We start from the raw sequence: 23,256 nt of genomic DNA, 5'->3' as shown, positions 1-23,256 counted from the left end.
TGCTAGATGGGCTCTTTTGGAGCGGTTTTATTGTTTGTCAAATCAATGTCCTTTAAACCTAAAATCACCTTCACCTTAGCTTTAAATAATCAAATTCCTTACTACAATATGACTGATCCTTTTATTTTTACGCATATATTTTCATTTTCTTGTGAGACGGTGCATGTTTTGAGGGGGCGGGGCGGGAGAATAGATGGACATGTGGGCACATCTCAGCCGTCAGAGGGCGGGTTTGTAGCGTTGTGTTCGCAGCGTGTGGCTGCTGCTGCTACTGCTGCTGATTAGAGAAGCGGCAGGTCACCTACAGCTACACAAATCTCAACAGCAGAGGTCCAGCGCCTTGGATGCGACTCTAAAGCGCGTCGAGAACAATAAGCACCGACTTACAGCTGTTAGTTTTGAATGTGGTAGACTGTCTTTCTAGTGAAAGAACTGGGAAAACAAAACAAAAGGTGTGACTTGAAAAAGTGCCCAGCGGGCACGCGTCAGAAGTCCGGATAGATTTGGCACAAGTAAAGATGCCCAAATAGGTTTCGTCGCAATGGGATTTGAGTTGAAGAACACGTAACCACTTACAAGTCACCCCGATTCAACCCGTTGTTAAGGTAACTGGAACTTGAAAAGGCGTATTTTCTTTCTCTTTTCGTCTTCTTCTTCTTCTTCTTGACCGCTGGGATGTTGTGAGTGACGCGTCGCCTGGGACAGAAGGAGCGGGGACGCAGAAGGAAGAGGGGGCACCAGAACTGGCTGAGCAGCGGAGGGATTATGGCTCTCGCAACGTTTTCCCTCAGCCTCATCACGCTGGCGCTTACAAACTTGCACCTTTCGAGAGCCAGCAATCGGCATGCGGTGTACTGGAACAGTTCAAACCTGCTGTAAGTGGTGCACTCTCTCCCCTTGTTAGCAAATTATCCGATGCTGGTCTTTGTCGATGCACACCTGTGTTGATAACTTGTTTACATGACGGTGTGAGCACCTTCTCCTGCAGCGACGTGCTTCTTTTATTTACAGCAAAGCCCTTGAACCACCACTGAAATACACCACAAGAGTTATATTTAAGAAATACGAGTTTATAATAAGATAATAACCAGTTGCAGTAGTTCATAAGTGTCTTCTTTTTTATCTCTTCAATAATTCCAAGCTTCAGATGTTTCCTTTGTTCCCAGTCATTTAATCCATTTGAGTGCAGTAATACATCTCCACTGGGAAACTGTTTTTGCGATGCTCCTCGTGTTCACCCTGCCTGTAAAGTGCCTGCTATATAAATATTTGAATCCTGTCTCACATTTAGACCATCTACTTGCTCCCAGTATTGAGTCATTGAAGTAGTTTTCATTTTTTTTTTTTTACCTTGCTGTCTGCTCGTCCTCCCTGCCCCCATTCAGCATCAATGCATTATTCACATACATCACTCAAACTTGAAGAAGTCAGTGTATATGTGTGGTCATTACAAATAAGTATGCTTGCCACACTCACTCAAACATACCTCTGACTTTATTCTCATCCTGTGATTCCTCCGGCATCTGTGAGGTTGCTTACCTCTGGTGAGCTTTCTCAGGCTCTGCTATCTCTCTTTCTCTCTCTACTTCTATAAAGCCAGCTTGCTGTGGGGCAGAGATCGATGTGGATTCTACTGCCTTTGTCTTCTCATTAGCCAACAGTAAATTTATCTTTCTCACATTCTTTTATCTCTTCTCCTCACACAGCTTCCCTCTTTGCCTCCCCCACCACCCCCCACTCCTCGTTCGCCTCCTCTATCTGTGTTCCTCCTCTGTCCATTTGTATTCACCTCAGACGCGGGTCTCTCCTATCGCCTCTCTCTATCACATACTTTGCTTTTTTCTTCCTTCTCTTATTTTTCTACTGTGTATCACCAGCCCGTCTGTCCCCCTCAATTCCACCCCCCACCTTTCTTTTCCCCTCTTTCTGCATCTCATTTCCGCCCCCACATCTGCTGCTGCTGGTCCCTCACTCGCCTTCCGGGCTCTCTGCTGGGGGCACACATACAGTAAACGATTGGAATTAGAAAAGTGGGGTGAATTTAAAAATAGTCATTATAATAACAGTTCGGAAACCTGATGGAAACAGTAAAGGTGATGTCGCAGCAGTGTCACTTCCTCATTAACATTAATGTGAGAATGGCAGAGTCACATTCACAACTGTTTCAGATTTATGACTACAGTTAATCCCGTCAGTGTGACATGAATAGAGAGGGGGTGTATTAACTGAGACTTAGTTGCGTTTTAGTGCTGAAAAAGTGCACGGGTTTTTGAGTGCCATAATCAACAGTAGTCTATCTATCAATTTTAATTAGTTGTCTGGCGTGTGCTCCATCTAAAATGATTTTCACAGCGTGGGTATGTTTGCTCGGTGTAGTTATTCATTACAGCGTTAGCACATTCGGTGGCTTTAAATTGACATTTATGTGTTAAAATGACAAATATGTGCACATATTGATGAATTCAAAATGCAGTGTGTGTGTTTGTGTGTGAGAGAGAGGCATAGAGGGAAGGAAGCAGAGAGAGAAAGACAACGTGCAGGTGTGGGTCTACATGCATGCGTGTGCAAAACCTTCTTTCTCCACAGTGAGATACAAATCTCTAAAATAATGCAAAAACTGACCCAGTTTGCAGGTAGCAGACAAATCCTCAGAGGCTATGGCAAGAATACTGATGGCCATCAAGCCTTAAAAGGCCCAAGGCTTGGAGCCATTTCTCCTACATGCACAGAAACCAGCTAAAGGCCTTGCTTGTTCAGTAACGCAGCTCTGTCTCTCATCCAGCTTTCGTTATAGAGGCAAGCTCAGGAGGGAGCAGTAAGAAATGAAGGCAGCAGGAGAGAGAAAGAAACCAGAGGCCTTTAGGGCCAAAACTCTGGTTCAGGCCTTAATGTTTCACCCTTGAGCGCAGCATTCAGCACAGATGGTTACGGCACAGCTGCAAGAAATGGGATCACTTGGAAGCCAAGCTGTTTGTGCCAAAGCCATGAAAATGGCTTTTTATGATAACGCTCAGCTAGAAATGTCTTGCTCTGGTATACTGAAAGTCAAAAGTGGATTGTCACACAGTGGATTCCTCAGTAATACTGCTCTGTTTGATTCTTTTCAGCTTTTCTGAGGTAAACAACATCAGATGATTTATTATTGCTTTTTGTCATGCCTCGCACAATTTGAAACGAGATATCCCGATTATCATAACCCCAAGAAATACCTCGGAGTGCTTTGATTACCGCCCAAGCCCGTCACGACCGCACTACCCCCCATTAGAAAGTGTTGGCCTCAGCTTCCACTCTCAGCAGTGTGCCTGGCCAACTCGTTACAGATGTCCCTGCTAATGGCTGACTGAGGCAAGAAAAAACACACACGCAGGCCATTAAATCATCTCGCATCTGAGGCCATCTGCCAATTAGAGGGGGGAGATGTGGAACATCTTGAGAGCATGCCGGAGCAGCGGTGCACTGCGGTAGCCTCGCCTACCCGCAAGCAGCGTCCCATACTCCTGCCACCTCCTCCCATCAGGTGTCTGGCCTCGCTGGTTTCACAGGACGCATCTCCATAATTGCCCGGTGTGATGTGGGTGTGATGAAAACAGCAGCGCAGCTTTCATTCAATCTCCCACTCCCTCACTAAGTCACATAGTTCGTCTGCTAATGCTTTTAACTTAGCAGAACACCAGAGCAAAAAAGTCTTTGCATGGGTGTGTGAAGGAATACCAGAGAATTGCGTTTGAAAATGTGCCACACGTCTCTTTGCTAAATCGCCATTCCCTTGCCTGCTCAGCCAGATGAAAGCTTTCTTTCGCTGTTTGTGGCCGATACTTAGTGATTTACAGCTCAGCGTGTTTTATGCTACACATTATGGACTGATTTGGCCCTGAAATGGTGTCTGTCAAGCCCCTGGAACACACACACACAAAAGAAAACAACCCAATTCCCCACACAGTATATCTGGTGCTACAAAATAAATTATCACCTTGACAAATAGCTTCCCAGAGAGTTCGAGGAACAGCGGCCCGGTGATCAATGTTGAGTCAAGGTGCCGTCTTTCTCAACAGGCTCATTAACCACCAGGTCGGTTTTTGTGGGTGTGTAGACCCAGCTAGAGTTGGAGGCGGTCCCCTATGGGACAGAGGAGAACCTGGTGCCCTGTAGGAAACACTTTGTAGATATTAAGTTGCAGTAAAGGCAATCATTACTGAGAAATGAAGAAATGAGAGAGAGAAGGATGGGAAAAAGAAATGTCAGGTAATGGATAAGGACATTTCAGAAGGTAGATGGAGAAAAAGCAAAGGCTACAAAGTGTGAAGAATAGTACTGTAAGGAAGAGCTGGCTCTAACTGAGAGATTGTAATAGAAAGGAATGGAAGGTGAAGATGTTGGAAAGGTGGAAAGCAGAGATGTCTTTCACTAGAATAAAGCAGTGGAAAGATTAATTAAGTCGGTCAAAAGTCAGGAAGGGTGAAAAAGAGCGCAGGCTTTGCCGGATATGGAAGTTCGGTTATTTGGCTGAATGTGCTGTAGCTGCTGTTTTCTGGGGAGAAGATACCCACAGGAGTTGATCCGTGCTAATGTGGACACAGGCTGGGTCATTCATGTGGACCAGTGCTCCGAGACAATAGCTGCTGCCACTCACCTGCCCCTCGGCCCAGAGAAACACGGCGACGCATACGGAGCTTACGGGAGGCAAGCAGATTTGCTACCTGATTACATGCACGTTCGTCCGCCTGCAGCTCTGTCTCTTGGCTGTCTTGGTAATTTTGCATACAAATGCATCTTATTCACCGGCGTTCAATTTGTTCTTTTGCATTCATTGTACCACACAAGCGCCTCAAACAGCAGTAGATAGTGGGCTTTTTTTCTCCTTGGTTGCAGTTATGTTAAATGAGAGGGAATGTGTGTGAATAACACTGATTGAAAAGTGCAATTTGACCTTTTGAGTTTTTGAATTAATCATGTTCCTCCATATCTAAAATGGAATATTCCCCTCTCCAACTATTCAGGTTGTTTGTTGAGATATGAATGCTTTCCATTTCGTTTGTTTTAGACATTTAGAAGATTAGTTTGATGAGCACTGCTTTTAAATGGACGACTAACTTAGTATCATCGCCCAGCGCTCATTGGAAGTGAAGTGGTGGAAAGTGGTTAAAGGTTACTGGTCTGCAAAGCTGTGTTCTGACCATTTTTAGCTTGTTGCAATGTGGTATGAGTCACATAAGTGGATGGAGAAACACTGAAAGGATATTTAATGGCTCTTATAGATCCAAGAGTGGGTGTGCAGATCAATACATTTATATGGTATGGGAAGGTGAATGGAACCTGGCCAAACAAAAATACGAACTGGTTGCTTTTGGAGCAGCAATCAATCCGGGCGCATCAGGTGATCAATTTCCAAATGCATTTTTAATTTGATTTTGTGGTGTCCGTAAAGCGCCGTGAAGCATTCGGCGCTAAGCTCGGGAAGCTCAGATCAAGTATTGCCTTGGAACAGCATGCCTGAGAATTGATTATTATGGGCTTGTCAGTCACTGCTCCGGGGTTCATGCTCCTTAGAGGCCTTAACTATGTTTGTGTGAAACAAGGCCTTGGTATAGCTTCAGCAGGAGCTCCAGAGAAAGCAAAGGTTAGAAAAACACGAGTGCAGGCACGGATGAAAGAAAAGTAGCCTATGTGTTTTGAATAAATCCAAGACTCAAAGTAAATGCAACTTATTCCTCTGAAATGTGAAAATAAAATGAAAAGCTGTAGGAAAGTATGCACCTGTGCAATTCTTTCACAAGATAAAAATGAAAAACCTTTATCACAACGTTCTCCTTATGCGCATATTTTATAATATCTACTCTCATCTTTTTCTTTTCTTCCAGATATGAAACATGTGATTTAGAATTCTTAACACAAAGAGTGAAATTTAATATATTTAAGGGACGTAATTGCAAAAACAAAAATAAAATGGCACAGTGTTCATTTTTGGCCACTGCTGTTGTTGGGCATAAATCACACTCTACCAAGCAGTTTGATTAAAGCCAACATGCAATTCAACAGATTTGAACCAAGGGAAAAGTCTGAAAACATCAGCTATTGTTCTGTTACAATAAAGTCTCCCGTCTTGGTGTTTCGGCTTTTTTATATCTATTCTGATCCTCCTAAAGGTCCAAAGCACTCCAAGCCTGCTGAGCTTCATTTTAATAAGGAATCTGCAGATGTGGTGGGCCATTATAACCCGTTCATGAGCTCTGATGGGAAGCTACCTTGGGACTCATCTAAGAGCTACCTCAGGTGACCTGGAGTGCTTTTTTCCGTGGAGGAGTCCAAGGGAAAAACATAGTTAGGCTCTTCATATGTCATCAAAGGCCATTAGCATTCCTGCACTCCAAGCTTATAAAAACTGCACTTATCTGGCAGTGGGAACCCACAGGAGATAGTCCTGATCCCAGACAGGTAGAACCAATTTCAGACTCAATGATTTGAATGCAAATGCTTTCTACAAAGAGGGCTTTCCAACTTCAGAATGGCAACTCCACAGTACATTACACTGGGAGTCTGCACCGCAGTGCCCGTTACCCACTGGGAAATTACATTGCTGCTATGATGAAAATGGCTGCCATGTAGGAAAAAGATCAAAGCTGTTGATAGGTGGATGGTCACTGGCTGGAGTTTGATTATTTGGGAAATGGGCCTTGTTAAGCTACATGGCCAGGAAAACAATATGGCAGCCACAGCAGTTGGTCAAAATAATTTGTTTTTTTATTGAAGCAGAAGGCCTCTTCTGAGGTATGGCAATTGAGGCGGTATTTTGCACCAACTGGCGCCCTCAGAGTTATCAGTGTCCTTTCATAAAAAAGGCAGCGAGCGAGGACACAGGTTTGTGCTCTGTCATATCTTGTTCTCTGTTCATTCCCTTCAGGTCTTGAGCCGTGACAGGTCTTCCCTCTAATGCTCTTGGGTGCTTAACAACAGCCGTGTTACGAGAAGTGGAAACTGTCCTCACAGCTTAGTGGATGATACGGCTCCAGTATTCCTTTTTATGTGAGGGCAATTTCGGATATGGGCAGCGTAATAATTAGATATTCTCTTATAATTGAGATTTTTCCTATTGAAGATGTAATTATATGAAGGTCTAAGACCCTTTGGCAGCCGTCGTCTCTGTAATAAGAATATTTGAAGAAAATTGAAATATCTCTCTAGTGCTCTGTGCATCCAGAATGACAAAAAGTAATTTGACCTCTCAGCGGCAGCCGCCGCCGCTTAATGTATCCCTCTTATGTTGTTAGAGGGAACATTTAAATCAGTACATCTTCAAGCGAAACTGCTCTATTACAAATATGATAGCAAAGTCGTTAAAACTTGAAAGTGTGGCGCAAGTGAATCGGAGGGGAAGCTACCTACTGGCAGAAGTAAAGGTTAGATTGTTGTCAGGAACCTGGAGAGCTGTGCTGCGCAAATTTAAACTGCGGAGATATTGAAATGCTGTGCTTGTTGAGGTAATTACGTTGGAGGTATTAAATAAAACCCTTTTTTTCAGGGAACATCCAGCTTTTGAAAAATATAGTACTGTACACGCAAGTCAGTATGCAGTGTCCACATCGGATTGCTGGGAAAGAGGTCGAATAGACGCATTAGTCCTTCTTGTTGTGTTTCTGTTGTGTTGAGGGGGACCAATAAACAATACTGTGAAAGCTGAATGTTTTTGAGTGCTACATGAGTTCAAAGTTACATAAGAAAATAAATGAAATCAAATGAAATAACAGTTAATATTAGATATATTATATTAGACACACAGGTGATTACTTTTTCAATTAAACTGAAGAAATGAAGTGAAGCCTGCCAGCCAGTTCAGGCAATCAACTTGAGCTGCGCTGCTTTGTACACAAATGGCATGGCTCATTCTCCTCATGAACACTGAATACTTCCTAACAGTTCAGTTGTCTATTTAATGCTACAGTCACACTACAGAAGACATTGATTGGACACTTTAGCACAACCATTATTACTGCAACTATGTGCAATTAGTTTTTTCATTGAAATGTTTGCCTTGAAGACAGGGATTATGACAGGGTCTATGACTGGTGACAATGAGCTGCTGTCTTCAAAAGTGACTTTGCATCAAGACAACATTAAAATGGCAATAAAACAGAGTCTGTTTGTGATTCAGTGGGGTCAAGTTGGCTATTAATGTGTTAATTGTGATAATTTGTCAATTAACTTTGGTAAATCTGCAAAAATTGCAAATCTGTTGCAGTGTTTGGTGTGGTTGTGGCTTAAGAGGTGGAGCAGGTCATCTACCAATCAAAAGGTTGGTTATTCAATACCTGGCCTCTCCAGTCTGCATGTCCGTGACACTGAACCCCAAGTTTCTCCCGATACATTCACTGGACCATGAATGTGTATCAATGTTAGATAGAAAACACTTAGCCATAGAAAATAGTGCTTGTATAAAATCTTTTGTATAAATGGGTGATTGAAGCTTGAAGTACAAAGCTTTGAGTGCTCAAGCAGAATAGAAAAGCACTGTACAAGAACCAGTCCATTTACAATTTATTTCCTATTCTAAATCTTTTACTGTCATCGTGTATAGAAATTCACATTAACCACTTAGTATTCCAGAGTCAGAATCTGATAGATTTGAAACAGGAATTCCTCCACAAATAGTGACATAGATGCACCACGATGGGATTGGCAACCTGTCCCTTCTCCTTGTGATTGATCATGGTCACTCAGAGTTTCAAACTCTGGTTGTTGCAACTACTTAGAGTTTGTCTCCAAAAGCATAATAAACTAAAGCAGTAACCTATTTTTCCTTGTGGCAAAGATGTTGCCATCCTACTTTAGTGTTACTAAATCATAATGAGGCTCACGCATGACCACATACATGGATTAAACATTATGGCTGTGGTATGATTTTGACAAAGAAAATTGAGAAAATTAGAAGAGACAAAATACCTCAAGCAGCGTTCTCATGTTGCCGTACATTTAATTGCTGGGTATGCCATATGTGTGGCTTGCTGTTGTGGTTGCCAGTCACAAGGCAAGTAGTCTGAGCTTTGACTAGTTGTTGGCATGAGCTTAGCTGGCAACCTGTGACTTACTTTGATGATCACTACAAAATTCTTGATTTAAATAAACATAATCTGATTGGCTGGCACTTGAAAAGTTGAACTTTTCGCAACTCCAAGCAGCACAAACAAAGCATGGTATCGGCTCCGCAATTCAGTTTGACAACGTAAGTCATCTCCTTCAATGTGAATGACAGGCGAGAGCGTGAAAGCCTGAAAGATGTGCATGTGTGTTCTGTACAATACGGATTGCGAGAAGTGTGTCACTTTCTAAAGAGGGAGTTCTTGCAGGGTAGCAAGACTTCACTTCAATAAAGAGGACTGCTCATAGATCTTTTAGTAGGTGCTTTATTGAAAGAAAAAAATCTGATGCTGTGAGATGTCAGGCCAAGTTCAGATGGTGTTTGTTTCCACATAATAAGAAGCAAACCCCAAACCCTGAATGCTAAAACTGAAAACCAAGTACTTACCCAACTGACAAATAAAGAGCAAATTGAGTTTGGAGCCTACAATCCAAACTGTATTCTGCTGCTGCAATGAATCATGTGAAACTTCAGCTGTCTGACTGAAATGAGGCTTGTTTAATCTCACACTCATATGGATGAAAAACAGGGTGAAAATAATCTCCTGCTCCTCAGACTTAGCTATGCCACAATAAAATACTTGTGCAATTATTTATTAGAGACAAATGGGCAAAAATACTTTTTTTAATGGTTCAGACTTTTATGTAATATAACAGGAGGTACAGTCAGCAGATCAGCAGACAGCTCAGTGGTACTCTGCTCCTTTCTTTGCACCCATGTTTCCATATCTTCAACCTCATCATTTAATCAGGTCTCGTGTTGGTCTGCATAAAAAAAATACCTACTCTGAATTCATTTGCCGCCTTGATGTGTAAATCCAGTCATGGTTAATGCATGAGCGACGGCACATGCATAATTATGACTCTGTACTCACACACCTGCGTTTTTTCCCCCTGCACTTGGACAAGACATGACTCAACACACTGCCGGCGTCCTCCGTCACCGAGGGTGGGAAGGTTGGTGGTGGCGAAGGTGGGGATGTTTCAGTCCTTTGCTCTCTCCTGATCAGTTTGAAATGTTGATGAGGGAAATAGCTCTACATCGCAGTCTGTTATTTGCATTTGTTAAAGCTCGGAGGATGATTTGTAGAGGAATAAGAAGGGGTGGCGCCCTGCTTGTTATCGCAAATTTTTGAGAGCCGTAGTATTAATGACCAGGTTCTTGAAATATAAGAGTCTGTAATCTACCTGTTCGCCATGCCTCCTGATTAAACTGTGCAAATCTCCCCTGGCTATGTACCAATCTGCTGCAGTGCTTTGTTTGTTAAGTTATTTATTTGGTTGGTTCAGCTGCTTTTCAGCAGCTTGGGGCTATGTACAGCAGACATCTGTGAGTGCTGCCCCGATGACCATAGTGTTAAAGCTACATTTCTTACTTACCGTGAGTGTTGTATATGCAATGTTTTCTCATGGTAACAACCGGTGTAATGCAGCATAGCACTGTGTCTAGACTAGCATGGTGTGTAAAACTGGGAATCACACAGAGACGAGCCCAGCGCTTCACCATGCTGTGTGTGGGTGTATAGAATATCAATGTCCTGCTGTGCTCTCTCACTCTGTGTTTGTCTGGCTGCTATTAGGTGGCATTTAAGGTGTTTTCATGTCTCAATGTCTGTCTGGGTTCTTGTATGTGTGCGCGTACATCCTTGTTTGATTGATTGTCTTTGAAAGCACAGTAATGATTCTGTCTCGTCTTGGCCCTCTCCGTCTCTTTTGGTCAGTGTCTCCCTCACGCCTGCGTTTGCCTCGCAGAGCAGCAGCGCTCTCAGTCTTCCTGCCGTGTTGTTTGAAGTGTTTTTGCTCAGCCTTCTGTTCCTGCTCCGTTCTCACCTTGTGTGGAGTCAATGGGAAGTCCCAGAAGACTGCCTCACTCAACCGCATTGCTGTGCGTGGGAGGGAAAGTGGGCACTACCGCCCATTTACCTCCCTTTAATTTATCGCTCTATTGCAGTTGAAAGAGTGAATCACATAGGTCGTCTCATTATTTAGAAATCATCTCGCTCATAGACGTCTTAGTACAGTGTGAGAACACAAGGGAGGCTGTGGTTTTCCTTCTCACTGCATTCTTTGTGCCCGTGTGTCTTTCAGTATAGGATAAAGTATATGTACTGTGAGAGATAGATGGTTATGATAAATAGATTTGCTTTTGCAGCGCTTAAAGGGATTCTGTGCCACTTCCCAGGAGGAAAACGTAGAAAAAGTTCTGACAAAAAATAACCAAAAGGAAGAGGAAGAAAGTGAGTATGGGGGAGGAAAATGAGGGGAAAAAAGGAACTTGTGAGAGGGGGATATAAAGCATTTCTAAGATGTAAAGGCTGACAGTGGAGTGGAGGTGGGGGATAGGCTAGGACGAGGAGGAGGAGGGGGGAAAAGGGGATATTTGTATGTAGGGGAGAGGAAGAGTCTGCATGGAGAATATTAATGGTGTGTCAGGAATTGGAGTATCTTTAAAGACCTCAACCTTTTCTGTGGTGCTGATGTGTACTGTATCAGAACAAGCAGCTTGGAGGCACTGCTGAAAAATCAGGAAAAATAGCAGAACAGGCAACTGTCACAGTGGCTATTCTGAACCCACACACAATATTGTACCGGTCGGAGTAGTGTTTGCATGGCACAGATCCTGGTGGCTATGAATCAGGAAATAGTAATGGCCCACTCAGATAATTTCCACTGCTTGTCCACAAGGGTTGGGAAATTGGACAAATATATCATGATATATTGTGCTAGCAGTGATTAGCCAAGTCCATTATCAGTGGTTCTTTTTCGAGCCGATTCTCGATGATGATTTTTATCTTTGTAGGTTAACAGTTTGGAATTCTTCTTTTATGAAAATGCAGCACTATGAATTTATAGACACTGATACCACTGATCTGATGCGGAAAACTGGCCTTTGAATGGTCCACAGTATTTCCCGCAAATTCAGTGTGTGATGCTAGTGTATGTGCACTCATCTGGTTTAGCATGCATGGGTGTGCATGTGGCTACTTTCCCAGTACATTGGCTTTCTTAAATGACTCAATAAATAATAGAGTTTCTTCTCTACAAATATTTTATTTGCCTAGAACTTTGCAGTAATAAATAAATAATAAATATAATCAGATGCTTCTTTAGTGAGTCTCTCATCCTGCAGATGAACTCTGTCTTGAACTGCAGTTATCATAAGTAGTCCTTGTTCTTCTCTGCATCATTTGTCAGCTTGGTGTCGTGGAAGATTTGTAATACAGGTTCTAGCTAGACTGGCCCTCCTGCTCAGATTGGATCTCCAGAGCAGTATAAAGAGTAGCAGCAGTGCTCCAAGATACGGATATGGAGTCTGTCCAATGGTGGTACGAGAAGCTCACTGGGGAAGCAGGTAATTGATGTTGAGGGCTGTAGTAAGACACCTGAGCTGGGGGAATAGTCCTCCAGTAAACCAGTCACTGGTGGCATTGTTCTGTCAGATGGTTTAAAATTAAAAACAAATAATAAAAATAGGCATTTGTTTATGCACAGCATTTCAATCAGGTTGAGGTCTCAGCTTCCTCTGGGCTATTGTGGCATGTTGATTCTTTTCTTTTTCAGTCATTCTGTTGTAGAGTTGCTGCTGCACTTGCGATTGCCCTGGTCATGTGCTGAAAAACAAGCCTAAATCATTACCTCTCCGCCACTGTACTTGACATTTCATATAAGGTATTTGTCCTGACATGCTGCAATGTAGTGTTGTGTATTATGGCCAGACATCTCTGCTTTGGTCTGCCTGTCAGTCTGTCCAAAGGACAATTTTCCAGGAGTTGGACTTTGGATGCTCTTCCAAATAAGCCAGGTTTGTTTTTAATTGGACAGTCATGAGCTTTAACTTTTAACATGCCAACTGAAGCCTGTAGAGTGTTTTTTTTTTTTTTTGGCAGCGTCTTGGAATATTGCACAATCTGACCTTGGAGTGCATTTGTTGGGACATCAGTCCTTGGAAAGTTGTGACATTGTGCCATTGTGTCTGCATATCTATCAATCTAGCTAGCTAGCTAGCCAGGTAATTCACTCTGTACCTCTCTCTTTAAGTATTATTCACATGCCTCAAACACAGCCACCAATTTTTCAGTTGCTGTCGTGTCAGGACTGTGAAATCCCTCCAAGCACCTGTCAGCTCTGGGATCTACAGCAGGAAGGAGAATAGAGGGTGCTGCAGGTGTGCGCATTGTGTGTGCGCGCACATGCGTGAGAGGGAAGGGAAGTGTGAGAAAAGGAAGAGGGAGAGAGAAGTGACACTCATTTACCACATGATGCAAGGAAGAAACACACTGTCTTTTGTGGAAGCCTGTGTCACAGGTGACAGTCAGTGACAGGGCCATGAACAGGCCTGTCAGGAAGGTAGGAGCCAAAGAAGGGAGAGACACAGGAAATGTATATGGTAGTCCTCGTATAGCAGATGAGAAATAGAGTGAGTATAGGCGTAGGCTACGGTGGCAGCGAGAATAACAGTGGAGCACATTGTTAGGAGTTAAATGATGTAGTGAAGAGAATAACATATATAGCCTGAGGTCTTTGTGTAGAAGATGGGGAAAGCAAGTGACGCACAGCAACTGCAGGAGATGGATTCCCCTTGTGGAAATTGGTTTAATACCAGGAGGTTTATTCCTTGGAAAAGCTTGCTGCCTTTAAAAACATTGCGGTTGTAATTAGAAAAAAGGGAGAAACTGTAGATAATCAAATTCACGTCTCTGTCTGATATCTCTTTTGTTTTGCTTTTTAATTTAATCCAGAGTAATGCAAATTGAAACATCAAACTCTCAAGTTCTCCTTTCTGTCAACACAAATTGTCTGCTGAAAGAAAGTTTTACTCGTCTTCAAGATTTCCTAAAATCTGTGACAGCCTCAGACTTGGCATTTGCAATCATAAAACAGCCTGTAATCCCTAATTAGCAGGCTTTAATTTTCTTAACGGGAATGAACTTTTGCTCAAATTAGAGGTTCCATTAAGTTTTGATTCGAACCTCCAGCGCACGCCGTGCGGAGGGAGGGAAACGAGTGTGGAGGAAACGATATCTCTACCTAATGTGCAGTGCTAGAAAGATAACGGCAGTTTCAGAAATGCCAGCGACATTAGCATTCTTGCATCGTGGTATGTGTGTGTGTGCGGTCTCAGTTTTTAAGTCTAAAAAAACCCCAAAACTGTTGTGCGTCAGCGAAAACCAGTACCCGCACCCCCTCACAACACACACCTCCTCTTCATTAGACAGTTCATCAGCAATCTATCATCATATGTATTATTTATGAGTGGAGCTGAGTTAATTTTAAACATGCAGCACAGGTTTCTTTAGTTATTTAGGTTTCATTTTTTTATTTTTTAACTAGTGTCAGCCCTATTGTATATTTAGAGACAGGGAGAGAGCGCTCGGAGCTTTAGAAAATGATGCTTTTCTCCTTAATGAGGACTTGTTTCCACCGCTGCCACCTCAACCCGAGCAGAGCGCCAGGGTTTTCTGCTCTGCCAGCCTGTGCTTGTATGCAAATATCCATTTTTCAATCAACCTTGCCGTTCTTTCCGAGGCGTTCGATACAGGTCTGGCCTTTTGCGAAGTAATTCACCCAGAATTCCTTTGACCTCCGAGGTCAGCGGGTGGAACGACACCTTTAATCACTAACCTCCACTCGCTGTCGACCGAGACCCAGGGAGGTCACTTAAAGTAAACAGGCTCTCGGATTGCATTTAAATAAGCAACTCATGATAGTGTAATGGCATTGACTGAGTCAGGTTAGCGCATCTGTCTGTAACAAGATAGAAATTTTGCACCAATGTTTGGAACTTAAATAGGCAAATTTGCATTACAATAGGATTATCTGTGACCAAGATGTTTAATAAGCTACCAGGCATCTTCTGTTTTTCAAGTAGTTTCTGGTCAGGAGGCTTTTTTCTGAATATCAGAAATTAAGCAATACTGTAACATTGCCTTACTACTTCAATTTTAAACTTGTTTTGAACAAAACTTAGAACTGTAGCTTTTTTCTGGATTTTTATCCCCATTAAAAAGCACCAGTGATTCCTTTTTTGTTGTTGTTGTTGAGTTAAAATAGGCAAGAGAGAAAACGTTATAAAGCTTGAAAGTTTTTTTTCCCTAATTGTTTTGGCACATATCTCATAACACTTTAAAAAGAATTCTCAGCAACAGAAAAAGCATTTCCCAAAACTGTTCATGTGTTCAGCAAAGCACTATAGTTAACCTACAAAAGGCTGTAACTCATCCAAAACTGTCAAAATGAAGTTTTTGTGTCCATGAATACGTCGGTGCCACCAACATCTTCTGATGTTTTTACTGATATTGAATTTCTATTGTAACTGACTGCTATTGTGTGTCAAAATTTCCGGAGCACAATGTTCTGCATTCTGCTTTGTAAAAATAATGTGACGCACGTAATGCTCGAAAAAGATAATTATAATTTCCCTCATGGGAAGGTTGGATGTCTGAGATGATTAACAGTTGAAACCTGTTTGTTGAAGCTGTGCTTCTAATGTATTGCTGGCAAAGCCACCTGAGTTCCCAAACCAAGTCTGACCAAAAATATTGGAGTTTTAAGATGAGTATTTGACTTCACTTGGCCTTCCTCTGGTTTAGTCCCAGGAACTGCCAAATAATTTCATGCCCTTTAGGACTTCTTCTATGGTTGAATTCCTGGGGGCGTGTGCCAAGTGTGATGTGAAGCTGGGAGAGGTTTAGGAATTGGAGGATTTACAGGTGAGAGAAAATTCCTGAAACAAAGCATGCTTTCAAAAATGTAAGTGTCAATCATTTATTTTCATCAATCAACAAAATGCAGAGAATGAACAAAAGAAAAATTCAACTTCAACAACAACAACTTCTTGTTGTTTTTTACTAAAGAAAGTTCTTAATGACTTTTGCTGTATTTTTGGGGTCGTTGTCCTGCTGCAGAATACATTTGGGGCCAATAAATAATCATTTATATTTCTGAAAGCATCCTTTGTTTACAGCATTTTCTTTCTGGAGTGCCTGTATAGATGGGAATTGCTTTCTCAGTTTTTAATCTTTTAATTTAATTTTTCTTCACTTTTGGCCAAACCAAAGTGCACTATAAATAGGCTGTGGCAAACCACTACTAGGAGATACTGTGTGCAGTAACGTAATGCAATAACACAATACTGCTGGGAATCACTGGACACCCTGTCAGTAAGTTTTGCCACAGATGCTCAACCTCCTCACACCTACGTATCGCTCTGTTGGCAATGTAAGCCCAACTGTGAAGAACTCCTGTGTGCCCAAACCATCCTCGACACTCTTCTGCATGCTTCTGTTTTCTGCTGTCTTCCCCTTAATACAACTTCTTTCTCCTCTTCCACTCACATGAGCTGGTGTTGCCCCTGCAAAATATTTATCTGAGCAGGCTTCTGTTTTTGTTTCCCCTAATTTTTATGAATATTTTTTAACAATACTCACAACTTACATCTATAAGCTGACTGAACAACAGGCACCACTGAAGGAGCCAACAACTGGGCAAATACCAAAATTCCTTGTTGAGTTTCAGCTAATAAGGCTTTTTAAGTTTAGCCTATGTCTTTTCAGGACTCATCACTTGGCCGTGATCTTGAAGCCAGCTGGGCATTTATTTGGTCAGTCATTTTGAACCATTATTGAAATGATCTTTTATTTTATTTTTCACAGGGCCATAAAATGTATTTATACAAAATTAAAAGTCAAATCTAATAAAATAGCACTTGCTGACTTATTTTTAAAGTTTGAATTTGTAGTTCTATTATAATTTTTGTTGTTACAGAATTTTCTCATAGATTTTAATGCAGGAAACGTGCCTCTTTCTATTGCTGTCTGTGGTTTAGCAGACTACCTACATCACACCATAAAACACAAAGTCTCCGTCAGTGTGTTCGTTTGTTACTTTGTCCACAAACTCCTCGTAGGCCCACCAAGAGTTGAGCTGCCAGACTTGGCCACTTAAGCCACTGAAGGTTCTTATCTATAACAGATATAATGAGGCATTTTATTGCCTAGCAACCACCTAGCAACATCCTAAAAGAATTCGTTTTTAGCATTTTTGCATCATGTAACTTTTATTTAATGACAATAATATCTAAATGATATTATGACAACATTGTTTTGCTTACCAAAAGGCTAGCATGGCCTGTTTTTGCACTTGTGCATCTATGACACGTTATGAAAGAATCCGGTTGTTTTAACGTAGCAATAACAACTCATTTATACCCACAAATGTTTCATTTTAAACGTCTAAAAGCCAGCTAAAATGAAAATTTTAAACAACAAATACAAAAACAACCAGCATCCACTCTCAGTGTGATTAAGTATGCCACTCTGCCAACTGCATAAACAGACACAACAATACTGTAGCATGGGCATGTACCAGTCAGTGAAATTTATGAAATGTTGGCTCACAGGAGCTTGACACTTAGATGTACTTTTCTGTATAAGATGACTAACGACAATGACATAATGTTGGCATGTTTTGGCATGTGACATTTTTCAACTGAGAAGGAAACATAATCTTTTTTGATCACATTTAAAACCAATAGTTATTCAAATTGCCGTTGTATGGTGCAAAACAAAAATGAGAAATTTCTGTTATGCTGCAACAAATAATCAAATGTTCCAAAGAATTTCACTTGATTTGTTTTGCCACTAAGTTATTCAAGAATTTAATCATAAACATTTATAAATAACACCGAAGCTTACTACTTAAAATATGAAAAGCGTACCTTTAGGGATTGCATCCATATTTAACAACACTCCGGCGCTATTATACTGAACAAGCATGTTGTTTATGTGGAGGTGGATGGCCATAACGATACATCTATCTTTCATGCAGCACATTAGAGATTTTACCATACATAATTAATATCTCCCTTTTTGTATTTTAGTATTCTAGCCTCAGCTGTACCTTAACTATGGCTTACTATAACCACAGTCTTTCTTTTCATGGTCTTACTTCTGATTGTATTGAAGAGGTGAAAACAAATTTCAGATGTTGCCACTGGAAGTGAAAGAAATTGTCTTTGAGTAGAATTTTATGGAATAGTCCAGCTGCACTATTCTGTTGTAATATCCAGCTATAAGCCTCCGAAAGCAGAAAACTTCAGCCTTTTTTTAACATTTACCGCCAAGGTGCCCTTGAGCAAGGCAATAAACTTTTAATTACTGACGTGCCGTAGTTTAATAGCCAGCTGTACAGGGCTGGTTTTACAGTATGTGTAACCCTGCTCTCTTATGACTTCAGGCTGCTACAATAAATGTTGTCCATGTAAACAAGTCTGGATAACAAAGAGAAAAAAAAATGAGTCATCCATCTGTAGTACTACACATACTATAGGTGTGACCTGTAAGGGGGAATTACACTGTATAATGTCATTCTCTGAGATGCTTCTCCTGCCACTGAGTAGTTTATCTTAGATGTGGCATCAGTCTCTGTGCAGACACCTCATCTCCCTCTTTACCACATAAACCCAAATGCCAAATCTTCCATAAGCCTCACGGTTTAAACCAAGATACGCTGTAAATCCACTTGCCGGCACTTTACATCTACCATACACGCCAACATGCCAATGCAGACAGTACTGTTCAGCTTGACTGGGAATTCTTAACAAGGCGATAATTGTAAAATTGTATTGAGTATTGAGAAATTATGCAAATTTGCATTTGTTCTGCACATCTTTTAATTCAAATACATGCAGAGCAATCATGACAAATTGATTAAAGTTTTGATTGGAGGAGATTTTTTGAATGTTGTTTAGTTATTAGTGATGTGGTGCTTTTATAAAACAGCTCATCAAAGACACCCCCCCCCCCCCCCCACAAAAAAAAAGTCTGTGTTTCCACCGAAATAACTCAATGTCTAACTAATCAAGGAAGAAAAGAGCTACACACACACTTGGACACACACATTCACACAGACAGAAAATCCGGTAACTCTGATTCTTCTCTGTAAAGCCCTGCAGGTGTGGTCCACTCCTCCTGTGCTATTAGCACAGCCTATCATTGGTATTCATTTCCCGCTCCTAATTCCCCCACAGTATTTTTTTCCCTTCTCACTTGACAGAGGACCGTGGGTTAAACGCCGGGGGGAGCGCTTCATCACGACTAGATCTGATCCAATTAAATACAGATTTAATCAGCCCCGCAGTCGGCGAGTGAATACTCAATGTGATCAGGCCGTTGGTAACTGGAAGCCCAGCAGCGTGGGCGCTGGTTTCCATCCCCAGGCCAGAAGATTGGCTTGGTGGGTGAGGAAGCACCTTAATCCTATCTGACCTGTCAACTGGGCTCATTCAGATATCTGCAGATAGGCTCGGTTGTCATTTTTTATTAACCTGATAGAACGCTGAAGCTGTTTCTTAATTCTCTACAGTGTCCACAAGCCCTTGTTATAATGCTTCCTAACACAATGTTAGTGTTGTGAGATGCTGAGACAGCAGGAAGAGCTATAAGATGAGGCCTTAATGCAGGCAGTCACAAAAATTAAGAGATTTAAGGAGTTATGTGTGGCAGGCTAGAGATTTTGCTGGGGGTTAACATTTCATTTACTTTCTCGTGTACCAGTGGCCACATGAATGGAAAGGAAAGCATAACCCCCCCCCCCGCCCCTCCTTTCCTGCCAGAGAGGGAAGATTTTACCTCCTTCTTCCCAAATGGCTGCAGCTGCTGATTGTTGAAACCTTTTACTCTGCAGAGGAAGCAGTCCTGTGATATGAAATACAGCTCCCCGGTGCCCCATCAAAGTCCACTGTAACTGCTGTGTCACCTTCAGAGTTCCAAGGGAGGATTGTACATCGGGAGCTGCTGCAGAGCTTACTAATGAGAAGTCATTGGGAATCGGGTTGCTTTTTAACATAGCCCAATGTCTGGGGGTCGTTTTAGTTATGACCTGAGACTTAATTACAAATCCTGCTATTTAGTATATGGTGTTATGCATGAGAGCCAGCGAGAGAGAGAGACTGGCAGTCTGTGACTAGATATTTCTGTGAAAAATAACGACTCTGGCTGTCATTCAAATGTGTAACTGTAAATAAGTAATGCCTGTCTCAGTTAGCCACATCCCACACAATGCAAACATAACACACCATGTCATTAAGTGCACTGTTTAGTGTCTGAATCAAATCCAACCTGGCAGGCACATTGCTCTGGCTGGCGAATCTTAACAAGCTGGGGGTTTGTTCCTCATCTAGTATGCCAGCAAGTCTAGTTTCTACCAAAAAAAAGAAATCTTGGTCCACTGATATCATATTTTTTCTTCAGCAAACTCAAAACAGTATGCACATTAGCTTGTAATACCAGCAGCACGAGAAGTTACTCTAATAATCTAAAATGTTTCCATTTTGATGAGAAAGAAGCTTTTACATCCAGGTTTGGGTGTAGCTTCTGGTACTGGCAGAAGCTGACGCTGTGGAATCTGTTGTTTGATGTGGGAGGAGGGATGGTGGATATATTGGGTAAAACATGTTGAACATGGAGCTGCCATGCAGCAGGACAAATAGATTCATGGAGGTAATAAATGAGGAGGTTGGTGTAACAGAGGAGGATGCTAGGTATCGTGTAAGATGGAGGCAGATGATCCTCTGTAGCAGCCAGAAGAACTGTAATCTCACTACTGATCTATCCATCCATCCAATGATCTGTCAATTTTCTTCCACTTATCCAATACAGGTTAGCTGGAGCCTATCCTTTCTGTCATAGGGCAAGAGGTCAGGTAAACCTTGGACCGGTCAGCTCAATCTCAGGGCTAGCATGCATAGCATGTCTTTGAAATGTGGGAAGTAGCTGGAATCCCTGGAGAGAACAGGGAAAAGATAAAAACTCCCCACAGGAAGATCACAGCCAGGTGGTTGAACCCAGAGCTGTCTACAGATTAAACTTTTATATACATAAATCACAATTGAGAAGCCATAGCTCTCAGTCAAAGCCTCGAACAGGAAAAGTTGCTTGAATATATTGATGCAAACAAGTTAGCTTACCAATTTTGGATAATATGTCACGTTGATTGTTGGGCTGTGATGTGCAACTGGTCTTTCCAAAGTTTCCCAATGACTCTGTGGCCGTCCTTTATAATATAACGCAGCTACACCCACGACTTCCTTTGAAATATCAATTAGTTTGGAGCAAGTAATCATTCAGTAAACATTATATATGTCAGACCCAGCAGTTTGCCTGAGGTTGGGCACGTTGGAAGTTCACAGGTACTCTGTTCTTCTGCTGCCAAAATTACTGGATTCTCCCGGAAGACTATTGATGTACTGCCTTTCTGACCATGAAAGTAACACTGGTGATTGTCAGACCAATAAGAATTTGTGCTGATGAGAGGGTATCAACCCAAACCATCGACCACTTGATCTGGAGACTGCAGCCCAACACAAATCAATCTGTTATTTTAAAGCGAACAAGAAACTCATTTTCTGTTCCTTTAAACTTTGCAGTTGTGAATTATGGGCTGTCAGATCATATCCTGAGTGTCATTGACATTCAAAGTGCTCCCCAGCCTTTATTAAAAAATAACACAGAAAGAGATGGTTTTAACATTTTACATTGTTCAGAAAAGCTTATCTATGTATTGAATAGAGAAATCTGAAATTAATACAAAAATTACTTTTGGAGTGTGTTTAGTGTTTCCTACTAAATGGTCCAAAGAGGTGCAATTTGTTAATTACTTTGTGAAGTGATTCCAACTTCTATTGTGTGTATTTCAGTCACATCCTGCCCCTGGGATGGCTATCTTTCACTCTTCTTCTACCTCAGATCAGTAGTCTTTAATTGCCTCCTGTGTTTGGGGAAAGCCTCACCTCAACTGTTATTTCCACGTGTAAATGAGATGAGGACAGAAAGGTTACCCCGAGCCCCATAAGACTGTGCGGTCCTTTCAGTTGGTCTCAGCTCACCCCTGTTTCTAGTCTGATATTTCAAACACTGCTGTGTTTGAAGTGCGCGGTTGGGTGCCTGCGCATTCGGCACTCGGGCGCGAGTCGTGGTGCTTGTTCAACTCTGGCAGCCCGTCTGTAAGTTCCTTCTTTTTGTATTTGCATACCGAACAAACAGGAAATTGTGTTCATTTGTATGCAAATGTGTTTGTCCCCAAGGCTGGGATTTTGAATTAAAAGTTTTACCGTCCCATTAATTCCAAATTACACACAGGCACTGACATGGGCTCCTCCACCCGGCAGGGGGGGTATCCGATTTGCCATCCAAACACATCTCTGTCAGTTTAGGCTGTTTAGTTTGCCATCTGCGAAACCGAGTCGGAATTTGGGTTTAATCTGGTCCGCTGATTTGCAGATTGATCGTCTGCGTCACATTGCAATCTCCTCTTAATTATCTCGCGAAAATATGCAAAGATTTCGTTGTGATTGATATTCGAGAATACTACTAGAGACAGACGTGAGGAGGCCTTGGAGTGTCTGACTGACAGGTTGTGAGCAGCATGGTGAATGAGAAGGAGTAGCGAAGGCCATCCACCATGCCGATGTAGCACACCTCATCAGCCCTGCTCATTAAAATACATGTACAACCTTATGAAAAATGCATGACCCCATCAGTGACGTGTGGCATGTATGGGCTGATGCTGACAGTCAAGGTAATATGAAAAATTAGCACTTACGCATATGCTTCTCAAAAGGGCCTTGTGTTTATCTTAATATTGCACTCACACTGTACCAATTCAGCCTTTCAACCTATTGATTATAATGATTGAATACCTGTTGTGGCTTCAGATGGACAGATGTATAGACAGACAAAAGGCTAGTGACACTCAAAATAATGAATGAGAGCCTCCATGCAAAAAAGATTAATGAATCAGAGTCAAATGTATTGATCGATTTCCTGATCTAAGTGATACCCTCTTCATGCCTCCTGCTTCCCGAGTCAAATTTAAGAAAAGGTACCAACTTATGAAAATAGCATAAAATAGAAATGATCAAAGCACTCTTTTGGAAGTATTTACTGGTCTTTGCTTAGAGGAGTATAACATAAAAGGCCTGAGTTCTTTTGTTCTTGAGTTTCTTTAGTTTTAATGGTGCTTTGACCTTAGAACTGAAGCAGCTTCTCGGATGAGAGGTGAAACGTCTTCAAGCAACTTAAAGAAGTCCAGACGCTTTTCTTTGCAAGCTCCTTTGACTAGTTCAAGACT

The 23,256-nt window shown here is 41.8% G+C and overlaps 1 protein-coding gene across 3 annotated transcripts in view; it reads left to right on the top strand.

The window, feature by feature from the left end:
• The first annotated feature begins 236 nt into the window (after positions 1–236).
• The window catches only part of efna3a (ephrin-A3a), a 400,882-nt gene continuing 377,862 nt past the window's right edge, over positions 237–23,256 (top strand). For all 3 annotated transcript variants that reach the window (XM_026157374.1, XM_026157373.1, XM_026157375.1), the window contains exon 1: positions 237–875. In XM_026157374.1, the coding sequence (XP_026013159.1) occupies positions 766–875 (110 nt within the window). In that variant the 5' untranslated portion in view covers positions 237–765. The remainder of the gene's footprint in view (positions 876–23,256) is intronic.

Source organism: Astatotilapia calliptera, chromosome 22 (assembly GCF_900246225.1).
Source record: "Astatotilapia calliptera chromosome 22, fAstCal1.2, whole genome shotgun sequence".
NCBI lineage: Eukaryota > Metazoa > Chordata > Actinopteri > Cichliformes > Cichlidae > Astatotilapia > Astatotilapia calliptera.
The sequence above is the reverse complement of the archived record's forward strand: the minus strand, read 5'-3'. Positions and strand labels throughout refer to the sequence as shown.